General features: G+C 40.4%; 2 protein-coding genes across 2 annotated transcripts; one reads left to right on the forward strand and one right to left on the reverse strand.

The window, feature by feature from the left end:
• Window positions 1-17,245: 17,245 nt before the first annotated feature.
• On the forward strand, window positions 17,246-18,468 carry LOC6651244 (dnaJ homolog subfamily C member 8). The gene is made up of 3 exons (XM_002072708.4): window positions 17,246-17,454; window positions 17,575-17,895; window positions 17,963-18,468. Exons 1-3 carry the CDS (start codon window positions 17,389-17,391, stop codon window positions 18,335-18,337), a joined length of 762 nt encoding a protein of 253 aa, XP_002072744.1. The 5' UTR covers window positions 17,246-17,388; the 3' UTR covers window positions 18,338-18,468.
• A 57-nt stretch (window positions 18,469-18,525) lies between these two features.
• Window positions 18,526-22,405, reverse strand: LOC6651245 (helicase SKI2W). Its single transcript, XM_002072709.4, has 3 exons — window positions 19,936-22,405; window positions 18,805-19,869; window positions 18,526-18,729 (listed from the first exon to the last, which is right to left on the reverse strand). The coding sequence occupies exons 1-3, from the start codon at window positions 22,348-22,350 to the stop codon at window positions 18,526-18,528; spliced, it is 3,684 nt and encodes a 1,227-aa protein (XP_002072745.1). The 5' UTR covers window positions 22,351-22,405.
• Between the last annotated feature and the right edge of the window lie 270 nt (window positions 22,406-22,675).

Raw genomic sequence — 22,675 nt, forward strand, 5'->3', positions numbered from 1 at the left:
AAAAAACTATAAGTATTTAAAAACGGGCCGGGGCTAACTTCGACCGCGTCAAAGTTTGTATAGGTTTGATCAAAGTCACTGTTTTCCACCGATCCTTCCTATGGGAGGATGATATATAGTCACACGATCTTTATCAAATTCGGCACAGTCATTAACAGATATATTATATCAAATATTTAATTTGAAAGCAATCGCGTTAAAAGTAACGAAGTTATTTCTAAAAGTCACTGTTTTCGACCGATCGTTCCTATGTGAGCTATATAATATAGTCAACCGATCTCTAGTATTAAGTTTTACGACAATAGCTCAGAAAATAACGAAGTTATTGAGAAAATTCACTGTTCGTGACTTTGGCGTTTGTATGTCAGCTATATGATATAGTGGTCCGATCCGGCTGAGTCCGAGATATCCATCCCCTGCAGTATATACAAGCTTACATGCAAAATTTCAACTCTGTAGCTCTAACAGTCTAGGAGGAGTTTGCGTTGATCCAGACGGACGGACGGACATGGCTATTTGAACTCGTCTCGTCATGCTGATCAAGAATATACTTTATATGGTCGGAAATGCTTCCTTCTATGCGTTGCACACTTCTTTTTGCAAGGGTATAATCAGAGTCTATAAAAAAATATCAAAGAAGCTAACATTGGCTATGCCGAAGTTTATATACCCTTGCAGTCCTTGGCAAAAATATTTTTACTTTTTGAAATTTCTTTCCCTGCAACTTAAATCATCAAGACACAAACAAATACTCTGTTCATTTGATGATGACGTAGTAGGCAGAAAGCAGCGCTGCCGGCAGCGTTTGAACCGATTTATATTGACTCTAACTTGTGTTGTACATATTTATCCGATCAGATTAAAATTTTGGAATCTGAGGTTTTATATCCAATACTATCACAGTAGTAGTCATGGGGATACTCCAATTTCTGCAAAAATGTTTCTTCTAGAACTATATGATATACATATGTAGTAATCCGATCCTGATGATTTTCATACTTTATCTTACCCGGGTAACAAAAAACATTTCATCCCGATAGCTCTTAAGATGGCTGAGTACAACGCATACGCACCGACGGACGGACGGACAGACGGGCTGGCTATATCGACTCAGCTTCTCATGCTGATCAAGAATATATATACTTCATGGGGTCGGAAACGTCTCCTTCTGTGCGTTACAAACATCTGACCAATTTTATAATACCCTCTGCAAGGGTAAAAAAATACTATAACCCATCGGAATGGTAAAGTTTTATATAATAAAATTAAATCCCGTTTATTTAATGATTGTTAAGGATTCGAGACTAATGTCTCTTATGATGCTTTATTTTCAGCGAAAATTTTGTTTCTGGCAAATCATCACAATAAACTTAGATAAAAACAGTTGATTTTATATACATACAAGCTTTAGTCTCATTCGAATCTACTTTCTACTGAATGGCAATTCACGCCCCGTTTTTAGTATTCGATTTAGCTTTTGGCAGAGTTTCCATAGGCTTTTGCACCTTTCCATTGACCCTTTTTCTTTTTGTGTATGCTTTTACTTTTACTATGAGCTGCTGTCGTTTTCTCTCTAATCTTCTGAGACAGCATTCCAATGACAGGCAGTTGTCAAATTCTTTCATCTCAAATGTGATTTGTGTGACAAAAGACGAACATTTAAATAATTATGTACTACTTCAAAATAAACTTTTACAAAATATTTAAGACGCTTGTGAGGGTTTCTGCGGAAAAAAGTAAACTCACCAGGGTTCGGCCCGCCCACGAGTAGACGAGGTGCACTTGATGGAATTTTGAAAGAAAAAAAAAGTAAAAATCAAAAAAAAACAATGCTTTCCCAGCCTTTTCCATTTGGCCACTTGAAATTGTCATGCATCGTTATTTCGAGAACAGCTCAATCTAAGCAATTTTCCAAATCAGTTCAAACTACCTATAGTTGCAGCTGAAAAACAAAAAAAAAGCACGCAGAATATAATGCCTGATTCTGCGGCTTGAGACTTAGGCGGAGACTGCTTCTGCTGGTGACCCCTAAGCCACCCACACGTCTTGCATTATGTTGCATTAATTTACGTAAATTGCAATTGCACATTTTACTCCAGCTCCACCTCCAACTTGTTCTTCCGCTCCTTCTGCTCGACTTAAATAATTCGAAAACAAATTTCAAGTCTGTTGTTTAACTGGCCATTACGAAATTGTTTGTAATGTGCATTTAACCCCAAAAAAAATAAGATACAAACATAAAAAGTTCCTACATTGCTTACATAAGACACAATACTCCATCTATTTGAGGCTGCTTCTGCTGGCTCCTGCCCATGCATCTTGGTGAAAGGTGGAGAGCCAAAGGTCAAGCAAATATGCGAGCTCACGAGAAATGTTGGTTATTCTTATTACATTGCAAAATTAGTGCATTTTATAAGGCCAGATTGCAGTCATAAACTTGATTCTCATCCCCCTAAGTCGTGTGTTGGATCTCATTCGAGTTATGTCATTAATTTAGCTGCCTTTGTCGTGCCTCATCTACCAAAGATGTTGTTGCTGCTGCTGTTGCTGCTGCTGCCTCTGCGGTTGCGACATATTTGCCGAGTAGTCCCTGGAGTATGGAAAAATTAATGCCTAATGGCTTCTTGCTTGGAAAAAAAGAGCCCACAACAACAACAACAACAAGAACCACTTGTAAAAGCAACAAAATGATGATTACTGCATGTTCTGTGTGCAAAGTTATTTAGTTCACTGCCAATATAGAGAGAGACAGAAAGAGAAGGACTGCAGATATCACATAATAAGCTGCAGGTACTTCTTATTGATTTTTACTGTTAGAGAAACAACAAGCTACTAACATGAAAGTCGTGTGAACGAACAGACCATGATCATATGTACATATGTACATACATACATATGTTCTTATGAAGATATGAATTGTTCGTAGACACAAACAAACAATAAAGATCTGACAAAAGCAAGTCCAAGAAAAAGAAAATCACTTCAAGTACAAACAAGTGAGGATCAATTAGCCAGTGAAAAAGCCAAACAAAATCAGCACTAAATCCTTGGTCTTAGACTCAAAAAATAGCGTAATAATAATAATAATATGTAGGTGCTCCTTCCGTGGCTCAATCAACAAAAAAAAAAAAAGAAGAGAAATAAGTTGGAAATTGTATAACCATTGTGGCTATCTTCATTAAGTCCAGTGGGTAGGCATAAAACAATTCTGCCCACTCAGCGGGTGGCATTTAACTCCAAATATCTCCCGCTGGGAATGCCAACTAACCTCCTGCAATGGAGTAGTAATGCTATAAAATTGACGGAAGCTGTCTTCGTCATTGAATATGGAGTCGGAGACGCAGACGCAGACGGAGACGGAGTCTGAGTTTGAATCTGAATCTAGTCGTCAGCTTGATAGTGGTCTATTTCAATTCACTTTTATATGGAAGCCATAACACTTTACTGCTGATGGCAGCCAACTGAAATTGCGATTGCAATTATTGACGACAGGAGGAAGAGTCGCCAATGAAATGAATGATTGAATGCAATTGCCATAAATTAATATGCTAATTTCAGTGCGGAGCGAATGGTAACTTAGCATTCCAGTGTTTCATCGTCAAATGACGATCCAATTAATCGCCAAACAAAATCAGATTTTCCACGAACTGCCAATTATTATTATACAATGCCAACACAAGGCGTCAAGCATCCAAAAAAAAAAAAACAAAAATAACATGCCACAAACAACAGAAGCAGCAGCAGCTCGATCTGATTTTCTTGAGCCACCGCTCCACTGCATGCAAATTGGCTGGACTGTCAAGTTGATTTGTCATCTTTCAACTTTGAGCTGCATGTAATTGCCATTGGCTTGGACAAGGACAAGGATTACCACCATCTTCAGTTCAGTTGGCCCTCCTCGCTGAAGAAGACGATGACAGGCGTTGGCAGATCAAGCAAATTGGCGCAACACGCTTCTGGCCATGGCCACTGTAAGCATGTTGATGGCAACATTGTTGACGCTTTTGATTCTTCTTCTTCTATTTTGCATGATCATTGCTGCAAGATGACGATCTTTTAGAAGCACCAATTCATATTCTCATTGTATTGCATAGAGCAAGCAATTAGCGTTTATTGGCAAATGGAATTCCGATTATTTTATAATTTTCAACGCACTGAAGTCAGCTAATTGGTAGAACAATAGTCATTTGAGCAAGTTTCCCTCTATTGGGAGAGTAAATAAATCTAGACCAAATCAACTAACCCGTGTTATAGGATATATTTTACATTACCTTCCCTCCAATTTTTTTGCCAAGGGTATAGAAACATTGTTAAACATATTGCTCCAGGCCCTCGGGTTTTTTGGTTCTCTTCTACCCAATTTAATTGGTACAGATATTCGCAGCAACAGAACCGAACTCAAACCCGTACTTGAACTATAAATGGCGAACGTGGTGGGCATTTAGAAGACTAACGATTGCGCATTAATGACCAACAGATAGGGCTAGGTCTAGTGCCAGAGCAATGCAATCATCCACTGCCCACGCTTGGGCCAAGCCTAACAGCCCAAGAGCCTACGCAAAGGCCCAACTTCCAAAAAGGATCTAACGAATGTCGCAGACAACAGCAACAGCAATAACAACAACGACAACAACTGGCAACATCATCTTGATAATTTTCAAAAACAAACAAACAAACAAACGAAAAAGAAAAAAACGAAAGGAATCTTACAACTTTTTCAACGGATGGCCGATGATCTGTTTATCTGCCACGGCTACAAAGCAACCAACAACAACTTAAAAAAATGCATTTTAAGGGCCTAACATTTTGATATTCGAGAATTTACAACGGACTAGCTGATTTAAACCAAAATGAAATTAGAAAACGCTTAAATCTCTTTCAAACGTTAATCCACCAGAAATTAAAATTCTTTTGATATTGAAGAAATCTATTAAAAAAGTATAAAGACAAAAATTAAATTATAAATTAAAATAGTGTTGTAATTTCTATTTTCAGGTATAGGTCTTAGCACCTATTGTTTTTGATTCTCTCAAATAGCTAATCCAAGCTCTTTTTTCCCCTTTTCTGCCCTCCATTTCGAGACTCCTTAGTCGTAACTTCTTATTTGTGCACACATCACAAGCCTATTTTGGCACTCTAATAATACCATAACACGCTCAAATTGAGCTTGCTGGGCAAACAATGAATTAGAGTCTTAAGTTTCATCTATTAAGAAACAATTGGCAGAATCTCAAACTGAAAAGAAGCAAAGGACAATCATCGGGAATACATCAAATTAAAACTTGTGTGATTGATACCTTTCTTTGCACTTTGCAGCGCAGATATAGATAGAGGTGGCCGAATCGTCAGCCATAACTGATTTGAAGGTAGCGAAAACTTTATTACAACTTGGATGGATTTTTTAGATTTCTTTATAAATATATTTCAGTATCTTCGTCTAGGCTTCGACCTTCTTGAAATTAGTCCAAACTGGGTTTTAGCCGGCTTTAGGTCCAAAAATCTTACTAATTTATGGGTTTTTTAATTATAGGCAGCACAAATGAAGTAAGTAAGTCGTCTCGCCGACTTAGGTATACCATACACCAGTAAAGCAAACATTTCAACTTTATTAAACAAATGCATTTTCACATGCTTTTTACAAGCATATCTTAGTATCTCGCTCACTCAATCATACGAGCACCCTAGCGCCCCCACCAGCCAACGGCCAACTCCGGCCTTATGGAAAAACGTCTATATGCATAACTCGACTGTTTTTTGTCCGATTTTGATCAAATTTGGTATTTTGCTAGATATTAGTATTAAATTTAAGTGTGCCGAATTTGATTGCATAAGGTAAAAAAATACGGGAGATAATCAAATTTTTCAAATTACGGGGGCGGAAAAGGGCGTGGCAAAATTTGTATACATATATACATATATATACGAATATACATACCAAATATGGTGTCTCTAGCTGGAATAGTTTTTGAGATAAACGCTTTTATTAAATTGCGGGGGCGGAAAGGGGCGTGGCAAAAATTTGAAATAAACTTGATCACTCTACATACTACACGAGTCTACATACCAAATTTGGTGGCTCTAGCTCTTACAGTCTCCGAGATCTAGGTGTTCATACGGACAGACGGACGGACGGACGGACGGACGGACGGACAGACGGACGGACAGACGAACATGGCTAGATCGACTCGGTTGTTGATCCTGATCAAGAATATATATACTTTGTGGGGTCGGAGATGCTTCCTTCTGCCTGTTACATACATTTTGGCGACTTTAATATACCATTTCACCCTATGGGTGTATGGTATAAAAATAAAAATGAACAGGTTGTCCACCAAGTTTTATCATCAGCGGACTTTGCTACCAGATGTGGCATTAGAATATTGAAAATATATACCTATATATATTTTTAAGAAGTACATCTATTATTTTTTCGGCAATACAAACATTTTCTCTTTGTTATCCCGATAAAAATCATTCATTATCTTCTACAATCTACATTATATTTATTTAATTATTGCGTAAACAAATCTCGATTCGCCACCATTGGACTGGATGAACATTTTAGCTGCATTTCCCCTGAAACAGCCGCCCATGCAGTTGCAATTGAAGAAGTTGCACGAGTCAATACCACAATGCCTTCTCATGGGCTCATGACCATTGTTGCACACTTTCATTGTGCAAACTTTCGGACTTATCTTGCGGGCACTAAACTTGAAACAAGAGTCTTCGCCGCTTTTGACTTTGAATTGAAGTGTTCGCCTTGGACAGCAGATAGACTTCACATGGATAGATTGCCACAGGATGAGTAAAAGAACTCCCACAGTCCTGAGTAACTGGAAATGCATGTGACTAGGAGACTAAAGCGACTACTACTGACCAAAAGAACACTAAAGTTTGAGGCTTGAAGCCAAACAGTTTAATGAGTAATTTCAACAAAACCTAATTACTCACTAAAAGTTCTAAGGGACTTAATGTTAGGTTATTCAACATCCAATCGCTTAAAATGAAACGTCTGGTAAAATAATTACCAACTGTTAGTAGCTAACTGCACATCATAAAAGACCAAAGTTATCCAGTTTGCTTTTAACGAAAATCTAATTATCTGGATTCCATTGTTTACGAATTTCAATGTCAAATGCCAGATAATTGATTAGCAGAGGTTTGCACAAATTTATTTGCCCAATTACAAACCCACATACATTTTGTACCTGGGTGAAATCGATCATAAATCGGACTTGCATACCGGCATTTAAGAGGTTAGAAAATCTTTCTTGGAAAAAGGGAAGGGAATACAAACTTCGGCACTACCGAAGTGGACCGGCCACCTGGGTTTATATTTGTAGGCACACTTTCATCTCACTCTGAGGCCCATAAACATTATGCGTTCTAATTGGAGAATTATGGAAAGTGGCTTCTAATGATGCCTATTAGGATTGATGTGGATTTTAATTGCTTAATCGTGATCTGGTAAATCGAAATCCACAGTTTAGCTAAAGTTTTTTTGTAGGTGCTAGAACCCAATATGAGCATTAAAGTTCAACTGAGTAGTCATTTCCCAATTCAATAGCTGTTGCTTGATGCCAATATCCTCTGGATTTGAAAATATGTGTATGTATGTGTGTGTGTAGTTTTTATGATCAACTTCTTGGTCACTGAGAAATCAATCAGACTGTCGAACGCAATCCATTGGCAATGTGTCAAAGGTGATGGCAGTCATGGCAAACATCAATTTGCGATGCTAACAGTAAATATAAAAGAAATGCGAAGTAAGTAGTAAATGGTAGATGTTTCGAAGATCAATGCCAATTTCTGTGGCCGGCCAACATTGGGAATCTTCATCATCAGACCAGTGTCCAGTAACAATCCAGCATCGGTAGCAGCAGAAGCAGTCAATGCACTTGGCCAAGCCAAGCAGCTGCTTGGCCAACGGTTCTTGCAAATTATTTTCAGTTCTCGTACCACAGCCGAAGATGATTCCGAAGCAGAAGGAGAAACAATAGAGTGTCTGTATTCTTGGTACTTGTGGTCAGTGCCGTTCCTTGGATGGTGTTAATTTTTCCACAACTAATTGGCGGTTGCTGCTGCCCAGTTATTAACCGAGTGTGTATAATGGCCGCCACAGAAGCCGTAACCCAGGAAGTTATATGTTCATTATGGAGGCGAAGTACGAAGCCATTGCTCGGCGGATTATTCTTTCTGGGAATTTCCATTGATTTCTCAATTGTGGGAAGTAAGTGGAAAGCACTTAACGATAGATGACATTCCGTATACATTCAGATATCCGTAATATATACATACATATATATATCCATTACCTACGCTCAAAGAACAACTAAGAAGAACAATTAAAAAATTTAGATAAATATAATTCCAATTTGCCACACTCTGCTAGGCAGTGCACGACGATCTCTCTAATAAATGGTGCACATGCCAAATTGTAGTTAGTTAGAGTTGCCGATTCTGATGTTGTTGTTTTTGCGGCTTAGCCTGCCGTCATAAAAACATTTATAAGCCTCATTATGAAGACCAGAATTTCTTGTCATTGAGCCAACATGTTTTTAGACTTTCACCGCGTGCGCTTAGAATGTTCAAGTGCTTCGAATATGTAAGAGGTGGTGGTATTGCTGCTCGGTGGGCAGCGAGCGGCGGTGAGGGCGGTACATAAACAAAAACAACCAACGGCCATAAGTCAATGTTGATTTTTCGAAGCTATAAGTGGGCTAAGAGACGAATGAGCGCGTGTTGACGGCATCTTTGAAGTGACCAGTTTAGTTAGTTTTGGCAAGTGAGTTTGTTCTTAAGTCTTTTGTTTCGCACGTCTATCTAGAATAGGGCGCCCAATCATACCATTGCCTAACAACTTAAACGCCATTCTTCATTATTAAGTGCAACCGCATTTAACTTGGCCATTGCTTAGTTGACCCACTGACACAGCCCTGCATCTCAGTCTGTATCCCACTCCGAGTCGGACTCCAACTCCCTCATCTCTCTGGACTCACCGTCTTGGCTAGCCTGATTGACTGACAGGCCATCTCTTGACACTTGAATCACTGAATGCCCCACACACTTGCCGCATTTTCTCTTTTTGTTGCAAACGTTTTCATTTTCACGCCACACAGTCACACACACATTTCCACAACGTTAGTTTCATTTCATTTTCATTTCCATTTCGGTTTTCGGATTTTGGGTTGAAAAGTCAACACAAGTGGCATTGAAAAAAGTTTTGGGCCTTGCAGGCTCTTTAATGATGGCTCTTCACCTTCCGAATCAGCGGTTCTCACAGTTTTTAGCGTCGCTGGCAATAAGAAAGAGATTCTTTGAGAAATCCTCAACGGCTTTCGGTGGTTTTGTGTTTTGTGAGTGACAAATTGCTACTGCAAGCGATCTACCAAGTGAAACTTAATACCAGATCGAAACGGACTGACTGTCCCGACCAGAGTCTATACTATGCTATGTATATTTGAGTCGCCAGCAATCTGGCTTTGGCAATCTGACGCACGTTGCATGCATTAGACCACAAATTGCCAATGGTTTGGTGCTTTGTTTTATTTTATTTTGCCACTCTGGCCCCACCCTCTGGCCATGAAAATTGAATTGTTTGTTGTTGGCGCACGAAAAGCCCAAGCCCGTTCCCGCCCACATTGCGTTACTCAGGCTCATTAGTGTATATATATCGTGTGATAGGCCAAACGATTTTTCTGTTGTTTGCCCAGCGATGAATTCATATAGATGCGTTTGCCTCTGGAGCTTGTTGGTCTCCAGCAGGAGCAGGAGCTGCTGCAGCAGCATCTTTATCCACATCCACATCCACTTCCCCATACCCATCCTCACCACGGAAAATTAATGTTCGCACATTAAGTTAAATGATTGCGAATATTAGAAAATATGGGCATAGCGAATGCTTGGCTAGGGCAGTGGATTATGATAAAGTGCTTGGAATTGCTGTTGCAGGGGTTGGGGGTTGTTGATTTGGCAATTGACTAGGTGTTGCAGCTGCAGATGATGAAACCAGACAACAACAAAAAATAGGAAATTAATAAATGAGCCTGTGCCTCGACAGCGGTTATGTCATTATGTCCCATTAGCACTTTGCCTCGATATTTTTGCAAATTAATATCCAAAGTGCTCAAGTCGCGCCAACACTCGAACCTTCTGCGAGAGAAAGCTTCCTGCACCAACCAGTTTTGAGACAAAACCCATGTGTTTGAGTTGCATTAATTTTTGAGTGGTTTGTGTTTGCTTTGGGTAAGTGATTCGGTTCCCTGACTATGCAAAAGGAGTTTGGCGCTTCTTTCCAACTGTCAACTGCAGCACATTTCATTGGGCAGGCCATCTATCATAGAAACATACGACAACTTGCTGAAACCTTTGGCGTGGGCAGCCGCTGTCGAATGGGGTCACAGTTTTCACTTTTTATATGCGCGAGCCCGATGAACTTTTGCCCAACAAAGGCCAATGGATATGGGTCATGGCACAGGTACAACGACAATCCATTATTTGAATGTCCAACATGGGCTACCGTTGACCGCAGATCGTAGTTCTGTTACCTCTCTTCATGTTGTCGTTGTTGCTCGTTGTCAATGTTGGCTGTCAGTTTTGTCTTACCGCCTGACACGCGTACAAGCCAAACAATCTTGGCTAACTGGGAATCAATGCCAGCGTAGAGCCATGTGCCCGGCATTCCAGATGATCGTGGCAAACATCACCTACATGCATACACATACATACTTACATACATTTTACACTCCATTTATTAGAGTGCTAACCGAATCGCAGGAGGGCAAAAATTAAAACCGCAATATGAGCAACTGGCAGCTCGTCCCATTTCTCGTAATTAGGGAAGTGGCTGCAAATTAACCTTAATTGATTGCCTTTGACACAAAAGCCAGTCAAAAGCTATGGGAGCTGGGCAATGAACTAAAGCAACAGCCCAGGCAGCGGCAACAATTCCAAGCAATTCCACTGCTAATAAGCCTCATTACTGTCTCAGGCTTTAAATATAACATTATCATTAGCCCATTTCTTAAAAGCTCAGCACACTCGAGTTCCGACTACTTTCATGAAAGGGGCCGGAGGTCTTTGTCATCTGGCCGGAAAGTGAATCTCATCACTTCACTTTCCATTGCAACTGCAAATGTAACTGTGTCGGCAACTTCTTTCGTTGATTCGCTTAGGCACAAATTACTTCGATTTAATAACAATGATCGTTCAAGGGAAAACGGTTGTTCATCATTTTTACTAGGTGTTTATGGCAAATCGTGACAAAATACTTTGACTCCACTGACAAATTGGGGCGGCTAAATGGCAAACGAAACCTGGGATTGGATGAGCCTTTGACATTTTGGCAAGTGACTGAGCACTGATCATCATCATGGGCGTCGCGGCCATGAAACGATAGTCAGCCAATTGATTATATGTCCCTTTTGCTAAGATTCTAGCTACGACCATGGAGCGACGAAGCTTTCGACCAATCAACTAGACTTTAAGGTGAAAAAGAAGCCATTAAATCATTCAACAAGCGGATTCTGAATTCATCTTGAGTCTTTTATTGGTTACAGTTTGTTTGGATTTTCCTTGATTTTTGATTTCCTTGGACCATCGTCAATTGGCTACAATTTTTTTATGCAAATTTTACATAGAAAGTAAATGCAAGCTGCGCATATTTAATTGCCCCGACTAGGCGCCCCCGCTCCCCATTTCTGGCGCCCACTTTCAAATGTTTACTACCAGTCCACAGATAACCCCAAAAAACGAACCGAACAAGTGAAATTGTTCAAATATGGCAACTGCTGTGTCTACTGCAACTTTGATGACTTTAACCGGGGAGACACAATGCCAAGATGAACCACGCAAATGTGTTGGACTCGGCCGACTTTCTGGCCCATTGCCCATATAAATACATCCATTCGCAAATTTGCAGCATAAATTTTGTAAGTGAATAGAAATCTTTCTTGGCATTTCTGTGCCACCACAGACAACAACAACAACAACAGCAGTAACTTTGCTCAGTTACGGCAACTTGTCGCAACCAAAAATAACAAAATGTTGTTTTATTGTTGGCGCATTTAAGCAAATTAGTTACTAACAATACAGTTGTATGTATGTATCGCGTCGTGTATATCTATGTGCATGCATACATATGTATATATGTTCGTGTAGATAAGTATATTCTCTCTTAAACACAAAGACCGGCCGGCTACTAGACCGACCTTTCACTGTCCAAAACACTTTTCAAACTATACGGCATTGTTACTGTTGCTGCTGTTCCTGCTGCTGCTGTTTGATAAAGTTAAAGATAGCATTGAAATAGAGAGAAAACATTGAAACAGTTGATGTAAACACATATAGAGCCAGCCATTCATATCGCAACTGATCTAGTTCGTTGCAATCGGACAACCAGAAAATTAACAGTGCAGATTCTTATCGCCGACAGGTTGCAGACTGCAGCAAGGAGCTTCAGTTGACCTGTTCTCAACTTGTGCCCACTTGATCTTTTAATTCAAAATGCAACACTTGAAGAAAAACCTGAGCAACTTGAGAAAAGTCGAGTGCATTTCTTTGAAATAAACAGCTCCAAATTTAAAATACAAACAGTAAAGACAGGGACTTCGAAGCGCGCCTCCAACCAGTCCTGATGTGCCACTTTTGTGACGTCCCTCAGGACATCAGTTCTCACATAGAACCTGTGGAAATAAGGGAAAGTCAAAAGTTTGGTGCTTGAACTCCATTTACCTGTTTGCATAAAATTTGACTAGGAAGACACTAGCAAATTCCAAATCATCTAATAGTTAAGAGTCATGATGGCTATTTTCAGGACTGTATTTATCATAAATGCTGACCAGGACACCTTCGAATTAAGTGAACTCATCTTCTTTCTGTTCATAGTTTCAAATATTTCCAAATGACCCTTTTAGACTTCATAAAGAATAGCCTTAAATATTTAAGGACCATGAATCTAGTATAACCTGCCATTTAATAGCTCTCATTGCTTGCCTATCTGGCAAACTGACAGACATTTTAATATTAAGTACCAATAAATATTGGCCATAACAATATAATTAAACTTTATTTTCTACCCGGTTTCTTTAGTAAACAAATGGCTTTTCTGAAGCGGCATAATATTGATGTTTCCATAAAATTTTCCACATTAAAAGCCAGTTAAAATTTAAGCACTTGCGAAAAGTTTTTCAATAGTTTTAAATGTGCATTACCAACACTAACGGTATAATAGTCAACTGTCTAATCTTATATCTCCGACCATATAGAGTATATATATTCTTTATCAGGGAAGGAAGGAGTTCATATAGACATGTCCAACCGTTCATCCATCCGTATTCCTAGACCGTTAAAGCAACAGCGCTGCGCGTTTCTATACACTGCAGAGGTTAAGGCTATTGCCATAAAACTTAATACTTATCAATTTAAGATGCATGCCAAATCATCAAGATCGGGCGACTATATTATAAGCTCCCATAGGAACAATCGGTCGAAACCAAAGACTTTTATCAATAACTTGATTAATTTAGACGAGATTATCCTAGAAATTTATATTTGTTAGTTTAATAAACTTTAAAGCAAACTATTAATGTATATCTTTACTTTCAATCCTACCATAGACTCAGAAAAGACACACTTTGAAAGAACAGGGGTCTGACAAGATTTGTAGCATCAAATAGTCTTTCTATAAATTAACAAATAAGTAGCGCCTAAAGATAAACTAATAATAAAGACCACACAATGTTTTAAACTTTCCAAATTTCCACTTTCTAGCTAGTTGAGGTACAAAAATGATTTATTTCGATGTTGATCTCAGTTCTCATTCCATTCTATTCTGTTATTGCAGTTCTAAAGCCAACAATTATCCATTCGTATTTCTATCTCTATTTCTAGCCTAATTATCAAGTATCCACAGCGTTCTCGCACCCCAAAGTGACTGGAAAGTAGAAACTTTACCCATTCTTTCATAAGTTTTAAAATGCATATATACATGTCTATACAGACATTCTATATAAAGTAAGTGTATGTACCAAGAAGAATGTTTGTATGCTAATTAGACCACTCGCTTGTACTTCACACACACACACGCACATACTTGTACCAAGTTAAAGATACAGATCTTAACTAGCTAATTGCTGGTCATTGGTCTCCTCTGGCCACATGCATTTTGTGGGTTAACAGGTGATGTAGAAACATCTTAGTTAATGTTGGAAAATTTCCCTATGACCGCTAGCCAAATATGACACGCCCACACCCAACGCCCCACCGTCCCTCCTTCCTATCTTTACGGAAACAACATACATAAGTGATAATTAGCATACAATTATTGAACTTATTCCTCAATGTGGGAAATCTAAAGCTCTAAACATTCATTAACTGTCTCAACGGTTCATCTGCAGATTGAAGCCGATTGAAAATTTGGCTAATTCGATGTGAGTTCTTTCTCTCAATAAATTATGCAATTCGAATGCTGCAACAACTTTGAAGCACCGCTTAGCATTCCCACATTTGTCAACACCATGGAAAGTCATTGGTTGCCACATGGGGCAAGGTATTTCGGTTACTTTAAAAACTTCTTCTAAATGCACTTTAATCAATTGCACTTTGTTGATTATAATATGGATGTTAATGGGAAAATATTAGGAAGTACATCCATATTTTTTAAGGAATCATCTAATGATAAGTTTATTTAATTTAGGATTAAAGTCAATGTTAATGCAAAATAATTGCAGTCAATTTGCAGTGTGTCCTTTGAGGGTATGAATAGTTCGATACGGTTGTGTGGAAACATTCTCTTGCTGTTGGCTTTGGCTTCCTTCTGCTTTGATCTATGGGTATGTACACAATTGCCACTTGCCATGCGGCAACATAAATTCCCCCAAACAGCAGCCAGCGGACGGATATTGATGAACGGAGCTGAAGAGCATCAATAGCCCAGTTCATTTGCACATCGAGCCGCAGTTTTCGCAGATTTATCATTTTTATCGTGCAGCAGTGAAAACCAAAATTTATTACATTGCGAGGTGATGGTTAATATATGTATATATATGCATGTAGAAACTGGTTAGTTCCAAGGCCGGAAATTTTTTGATGACCCCATCTGATGCAAGGAGGAAGGTAGATCACACTTACGCACATTGCCGTTACCACAATTCACTTTTCCTTTAAACAAATCCGTGCCACACCCTGAGTTGGGTACTACTCATGTGGGAATAGACTACGTGCTCCAAGCTGCTTAATTGATGCTAGATCTCTAAATGGGATAAGCGAACTGGAGAGTTGTGGGCCTATCGCGTGTCCAGATACCATCGTCATCAGTTTCACTTGCGAGTAGTTTAATACCAGGCAGTCAGGCTGGCTGGCAGGCTAGGAAGGCGGTAGGGCTTAGGCAAATAAATAACCTGACAGCCGGAGGGCATTGCATCTCTTGGCATGCAAATGGCCATCAAGATCGTGATCTTGTCCTGTTATGAGTCAATCAGACGCCTCTTCCTACATTGTCACCATCACCTGGTCGATCTGATGCCAGCGGCGCAGATAGGAGAAGAGATTGCCAGCTCGAGATTGCTGCGATTGGATCATAAAACTTAACGGCCCCCAGAGAGGGTTTTTTTTTGCAAGTCCATTGCATAAATTGGCAGCCAGAACGGGCTTATAAGGCGCCGCTTCTTCATTCAGATGTCCGTTTGGCCAAAATGTTTATGAGTCGACGAGGACAACAGGCAAAGGCGCAGGCATGCAACCATCCTACTAGCTAGCTAGCCCTACTGGGTGGGTCCTTCTTTCATAATTTCTAACGAATAACAACTATAAATGCTACTTGTACGTTCGCTTTTTGCTCTTCTGTTTTATTAGGCAAATGGGCATAAGACATGAAAAGAGCCGCTGGCCGCGACAGTGTCTTGCCATACCACTTGCCGAATCGGCAGTCGAACAGTCACCGGCAGCGTAACTTGCTAAACTCTTTGTGGCCCTTGAGCCTACATTAAAAATATGATACAGTCTCTTGAGTTAATTACGCAACTAAATTCGCGCGGAAGTTTCAAGGCCTGATATCAATTCCATAAACACATGCGCCTGCTTGGGTGAAACTACTCCAATTCAAATTTTCACATATGCACACTTTGGATATTTTGCAGTCCAAAGAATCCAACACACCTCAATGCCAACCAGAACCACTGTCTTTGTCTCTACCTTGCCAGCATCGATATGCTGCCTGATCGGCGGCACAATCATGCTGAACTCAGTGACAGTTTGGCCCAACTTATCCGGATACTATTCGGTGACCAGCAGCGGCTTATTCAATACCTTGCCGGCTGCCAGCTAAAATGAGAAACCATTTGATTTTCCCAGCCATTATGTTGTCACTTTTTCGTGTATCTTACCAATTTCTTAGTGTTTTCGATAAGCTTTGAGAGCAGTTGTATTCCTACTTTAAGCTTCTCTTGCACGTCGCATAGCAGGAGGAGGGTCTTCCGCGGCAAGTGGGCTTGGCGCCTATACTTTGCAAGAAATTTAAACAGAAAAGATTAGATATATGAGATATGATATGTGCAGACCATTTAAATTCGGAATAATACCGGCAGATCGGAAATTTCAAATCATGGATTTCTAATTAGATGGAACAAGTGAAACAGTTGTTTAAGTATGAAACTCCGTACACAAAAAACACATATTATTGAGAGTTAATATAACGATGAGCCTTACTTCCCCTTGGAAAATACAACATTTTTTGTTTGTTTGTAGATTTATTGTTTAGTATTAAATTTATTTGAAATTAAGCGCTACCAACGATATATTGTAATTGAGTAAAGTTTTCAACCAGTAAATTTTTTGTACTCTAAAAAAAATATTTTAAGAATTTGAAAATCGTTGTTATCATTGTAACGGAATTTGGTATTTTTACAGCAGACTTGAAAAAATACCAGAAACAATTCTGTCAGTGCTGAAAAACTAAATTAATTTACGGCGAATAGCTTGTGCGAATTCGGCCTTGTGGTTGTTGTTGCATTTGAGAGAAGCTTAACTTAAGAGTAGTGCTGGCAGTTTAGCAATTTAGTTGCTAGATCTGGCAACTATCAAAAAAAATTATTATAATAAAATGGGCTTAGCAATTTTTGGCAAATGTAGCAAATGTAGCAATTTTGGCTTAAATGATTCTGGCAGCACTGGTCTGCACTGAGAGAAAACATATGTATATTTTATATTGACATATTTTCGTGGTGCCAACTCTGTTTCGCCGTGGATTGGAAAAAGCGAGAAAAACTGGCGAATTCGCAACACCAAAAAAAAAAAAAACAACCAAATTTTGATACATAGTAAAATAAGCCAATAAATGTAATTTAATTTTTACTCCTCCCAAACTTTAGGACGAGCACAAGTACACAGATAATGTCTGCCAGTCGAGATCAGCCGGGAACTTCCAAGGAGACGTCTTTCGAAGAATTTTATGTGGAAGTAAGTTTCAATTTGGCCCCTATTTCATTTAAGAAACCAACAAGAACACGGGAGTTACCATTTCCATCCTCTTTTGATATAAAACAAACAAGTAAACGCCTTTCTGACTATAATTCGCAGGTCAAAGAAATTGAAAAACGCGATTCCTTACTAACACCTACTCAACAAATTGCACGTTTGCTTCGCCCAGGTTCCACATATTTCAATCTCAACCCCTTTGAGGTACTGCAAATAGAGCACGATGCCGAGTTGGCGGACATCAAGAAACGCTATAGGACGCTATCGTTACTGGTTCATCCGGACAAAAACCCAGATAATAATGAGCGCGCCCAGTTGGCATTTGATATAGTGTCACGTTCCTGGAAAATTCTTGAGAATGACTTGACGCGCAAAAAATGTCTGGAGGTGTACGAAGAAGCCAAGGGTCGGACAGATCAAATGGTAAAATTGTTTGTTTACCTCATATTGAAGTAACAATAATCTTTTCATTTTTGCTATTGTGTTTCAGATTGCTGAGAAGCGAAAAAAACTTAAAAAGGAGGGGCGACCAACGGAGCCTATTCCCGAAGATGATCCCGTCAAATACAAGCATGCCATCTACGTAATGGTAATGAAACTGTTTGCCGATATGGAGAGACGGCGACAGAAACTCGACCAACGTGACCAGGAAGAACGTAAACGTAAACGCGAAACAGAAATCGAAGAGGAGGAACGTGTTAAAGCTGATCGGGAATGGCAACAAAATTTCGAAGAGTCTCGCCAAAGTCGAGTAAATAGTTGGCAGGATTTTCAATCGGGAGCTGGCAAATCGAAAAAGACCAAGAAGCAAAAACATATGACCGGCATGATGGTACCGCCAAAATTTAAACCGGAGACACGATGAGAACTTTCGATAACTAAGAAAAAATATTTTCGCATATTTTTACAACTTCACACACAAACACATTTTTTTGTATAAGTCTCCTTTGGAATTATAATTGTCACATACATGACCTTTATGCTTAAGTAATTGAATTCATCTTGGTGTTCTTTCTTTTTCCTTTTGGTAGTCTGTTCCACCACCTTATCCATTCAGAGTTCCGTGTACAAGCTGGCTGTAAAAACAATGTCTCGCTTGATTGCTGCCGATGCCTCTTCCATTTTGGATTGCAGACCTGGGTTTCCTATGCGTATGGCAGCTGTTTTTACATCGCGAAGCGTCTCATCCAGCTGCTGGATACACCGAACAATGATTCCCTCCTGGACTTCGGTTAGTTTCATGATTTCAGCAAAGGGCTAAAAGAAAAATGTATTCTTTCATCCATTAGTCGACAATTGTCTAAAATAATATAAATATTGAATGATTATTACCTTATTTCTAGCCCACTCATAAACTACCTCGAGTAGGCCAAAATTAAGGCGATTCTCTGCTTCGATCTCGGCTTCAAAACGCTGTTCCTCGGCCAGTATGGTATCGTTGATTTGCTCAAAAGCAGCTACACATGCCTTAAGAGCATCTGGTATTACAGGTTCGCCTTGAATTTTTGCTTGAAACACCAGACTCGATAGAAGGGCAGCTATCTCCGCCGGCTCCAAATCATTGAACATATTGCAGAGAATTAATTCGGTAATGAGTAACTCGTTTTGACCCATTTCACAGGCCACTTTTCCCTTGAGTGTCACCTCGTCCAGTTCGTCAATATAGTTGAGGGCACGCAGAACTTTGAGCTTATTGCAATAGTTCGGATACAAAGTGAGATTCTTTGCCGAATTCTTGAAGCGAAGTTCTTCGATGTGAATCTCTAGCATGCGTCGTTCGTAGACCTTCGCAAACTCCTGCTCGAAGCCTGCTATATTGGTGTGGGGCAGGACTTCGCCCAGTTGTTTTTTTAAGTGATTCACATAGTTAAGCATGGTCATTTCGCTCTCGGCATTAACATTTATCTCCTTGCTAAGATTCACAAACTTTATGCTATCCGGATTGGCATTGTATGCCTCATTGAGCTGATGTAGCTCTGTCACGGCCTTGACCACAGTGGCGCCTGGTGGAGCATCTCTGAAGCGTTCCAATTGCCGTTGCTCCCAATTGCGTATAATTATATCGGCATCCACCTTGATAAGAGATTTGGTAATGCTTACAATATCAATGGCTTTGATGTCGAACACAGCATGACCACCGATGCCCTCCGGCTGGAAGAACTTATGCTGTGGTGTTAGCGAAAGGATCTTGTAATAAAGATCATCTCGCTGTAGACTCTCTTCCTTTGCCTTGTACTGATGGTCTAGCGCCAGAACTTTATAGATAGTATCTTTTCCCAGTACAGATTTGATATTGAGCAAAATGGCCAGCTTGTTGTAATGCTTTCCTTGAGTAATTACCAAGACTCTTCCCACTTTTAGCTCCTTTTGAATTTTCGGTTGCGTTACCACAAATTTCTGCAAGCCAAAACAATGCATGAGAATGGAATTTGACATTCACGAAAGGTTCGGAAATATACAAACCATGGACCGATGGTTTTCTTTCCAATATTCGACAGATTTGTCATAGAAGTAAATGAGTGGCTGTAAATGTTCACCCAAAGCGGGGAGCATCGCAAATTTATCTTCGGCCAAGCGCAACTCCTTTTGTTGAGTCGGTAATTGCAATCGCTGATTGAACTCCTTAAAACTGAACTTCATAATGTCCTCCACTTTGATGCTCTCAATGCGAAGGCAAGTCAGGATGACGGCATAGCGGAGGATAAACTGCGATTGTAGCTTCTCGGGCAGACCCAGGATCATGGGTCGCAATTCCATTGTAGGTGGCACATTGCCCTTGCAGAGCAGGATCACGGTCCCATTCTCGTCATGACCACGCCGGCCGGCTCGGCCAGCCATTTGTATATACTCGCCCGGCTTTAGATTGCGCACTTCGAGTCCATCGAATTTTCTATGCGAATCAAAGATCACAGTGCGGGCGGGCATATTGACGCCCATGGCAAAGGTTTCAGTGGCAAAGAGTAACTTTACCAAACCGTTTTGAAAAAGCATTTCCACAATTTCCTTCAATATTGGCAATATGCCGCTATGATGGACACCAATGCCACGCTCCAGGGCGTCTCTCAGAACCATCACTTGTGGTATAGTGCGATCCGGTGGCTTTAGTTTGGCCAAACACTGCTGGAAGAATTTGCGCACACCTTTCTTCTCTTGCTCGGTGTTGAGATCCACGCACTGAAGGGCTGCCACATTTTGGTCACATCGATTGCGGGACAGGGTGAAGGCCACTACGGGCATCTTATTGCTGCGCTTTAGAAAATCAATTAGCCCTATCCAAATCTGACGGTCCTGCTTGCCACTGACATAGTTCTTGGGCCCGCTAATAAATGGAGTGCTTTTGGCCTTTGGTGCCTCCTTCTTACGGTCGCCGGGATTTCCTTGTTCCGGTTTGCCACTGGCATGGGTCTTTGGGCCACCACCCTCGGATTTACTCTGCATTTCCTTCTTGCGCGCCACGGCTTTTTCGTAGTTTTCTTGAAGATACTTGCCCTGAGCATCCACCAATAGAAATATGTCATCGCGACTCCTACCGCCGGCTCCCGTATAGAGGTAGTGCATCAAAGGCACCGGGCGCTTCAATGTGCTAATGACATAGACTTTGCGCTTCTTGGTACTGCCCACCCAATTTGCCAGCTCCATTGTATTGGGCACTGTGGCACTAAGCATTATGATATTGACATGTTCGGGCAACAATATGATGACCTCTTCCCACACATGGCCCCGTTCCGGGTTGTTTATGTAATGGACCTCATCGAATATGACATATTCCAGATCTCTGGTAATATCACTTCCACAGTACAGCATGGAGCGCAGAATCTCTGTGGTCATAATCAGGCAGGATGCTGTTGGCTCAATTTGCAGATCTCCGGTTATCAGACCCACATCCTTAAAAGTCTTGCGAAAGTCGCGATACTTTTGATTAGATAGAGCTTTAATTGGCGATGTGTAAATAGTCCTGGTGAGATCACGCTTGGACAATGCTATAGCATACTCGGCAACCACTGTCTTGCCAGCCGATGTGTGGGCAGCCACAAAGACATATTGCCGCTGCTCCAATTTCAATATGGCCTGTTTCTGGAACACATCCAGTTCAAAGGGAAAGTCCATAGCCGGGCATGGAATTTGTTCCTTAAAATTAGTAATCGGCTGACTGATGTCAACCATTTCGGCCCACTCACTGTAGAATGTTTTGTTGTTGCTGGTGGATATAGTCAGGACCGGTTGAAGATCAGCATTCATTATCTCATCATCGACATCCTGAAATTCGGCTGGAATCTCTGCTACACTTCGCTTTGATCCTTCTTGGGCCTCAGTTACGTTGCGAGTGATTTGCATCCACTGTTGAACATCCAAATCCTGCTCCAAATTCTCCAAGAGATCAACATTGCTTTCGCTTTGTAGGGCCTCCACGACCTTGCTCTCCTGATTCTGATTCCTGCTAAAATCATAGCCCGCTGCAAAACCAGGGGGAATGGTCAGTAAAGTGTCTCCAAAGTCAAAGTTATCCACATTCAGGGCGGCCATTTCCTCTTGCTGTTCATCGAATCCGCCAGGCCAAAATGGATAGTTCATATGAGAGCCACGGGTAGCCTCCTCCAGTAGGCCCGGTTCCCGCCGCATTGACATCGAGTTGTTGGCATTGGCGCCCACATCCTCCAAATCAACTTCTACAAACTCCAAAATTTCACCACTCACGAAATCTCTACGTGGAATCAATTTGGTGCTTCCTGGTCCCTGAGGCACTTTCAATATTCGCATTGGATCGAATTTCCTCGGCAGCACATCTGGGAGTGGATTGTGGATAGATATATCCGGATTGAGTATGTAATTACGAAGTTTTTCATAGTTATAGGTATTAAAACCGCTTATATCGCCCATTTTGACGGATCTCGCCGAACGGATTTCGGCAATATAAAAAGTGCAAAAACTAAACAAAGATAAACAACAACAGAACTCGTGAGAAATTGGTCACACTTAACGTCTTGGGCGTAGAGTAATTAAGTTTTGGGGGGATTGTTTGTCGGACTTACTATTTTGTATATCTCAGATCTGTGAGAACAATCTAAAATTATTTAAAATCTGGGTGGAATCAAGATGTTAACTTGATGTCAAATTATACAAGAACCAGAGGGCCAGGGGTAACTTCGACCGCGTCAATGTTTGAATACCATTGCAACTTATTTGATAACTCTTTCCTTAACCA

The sequence above is a fragment of the Drosophila willistoni genome, chromosome 3R (genome assembly GCF_018902025.1).
Source record: "Drosophila willistoni isolate 14030-0811.24 chromosome 3R, UCI_dwil_1.1, whole genome shotgun sequence".
NCBI lineage: Eukaryota > Metazoa > Arthropoda > Insecta > Diptera > Drosophilidae > Drosophila > Drosophila willistoni.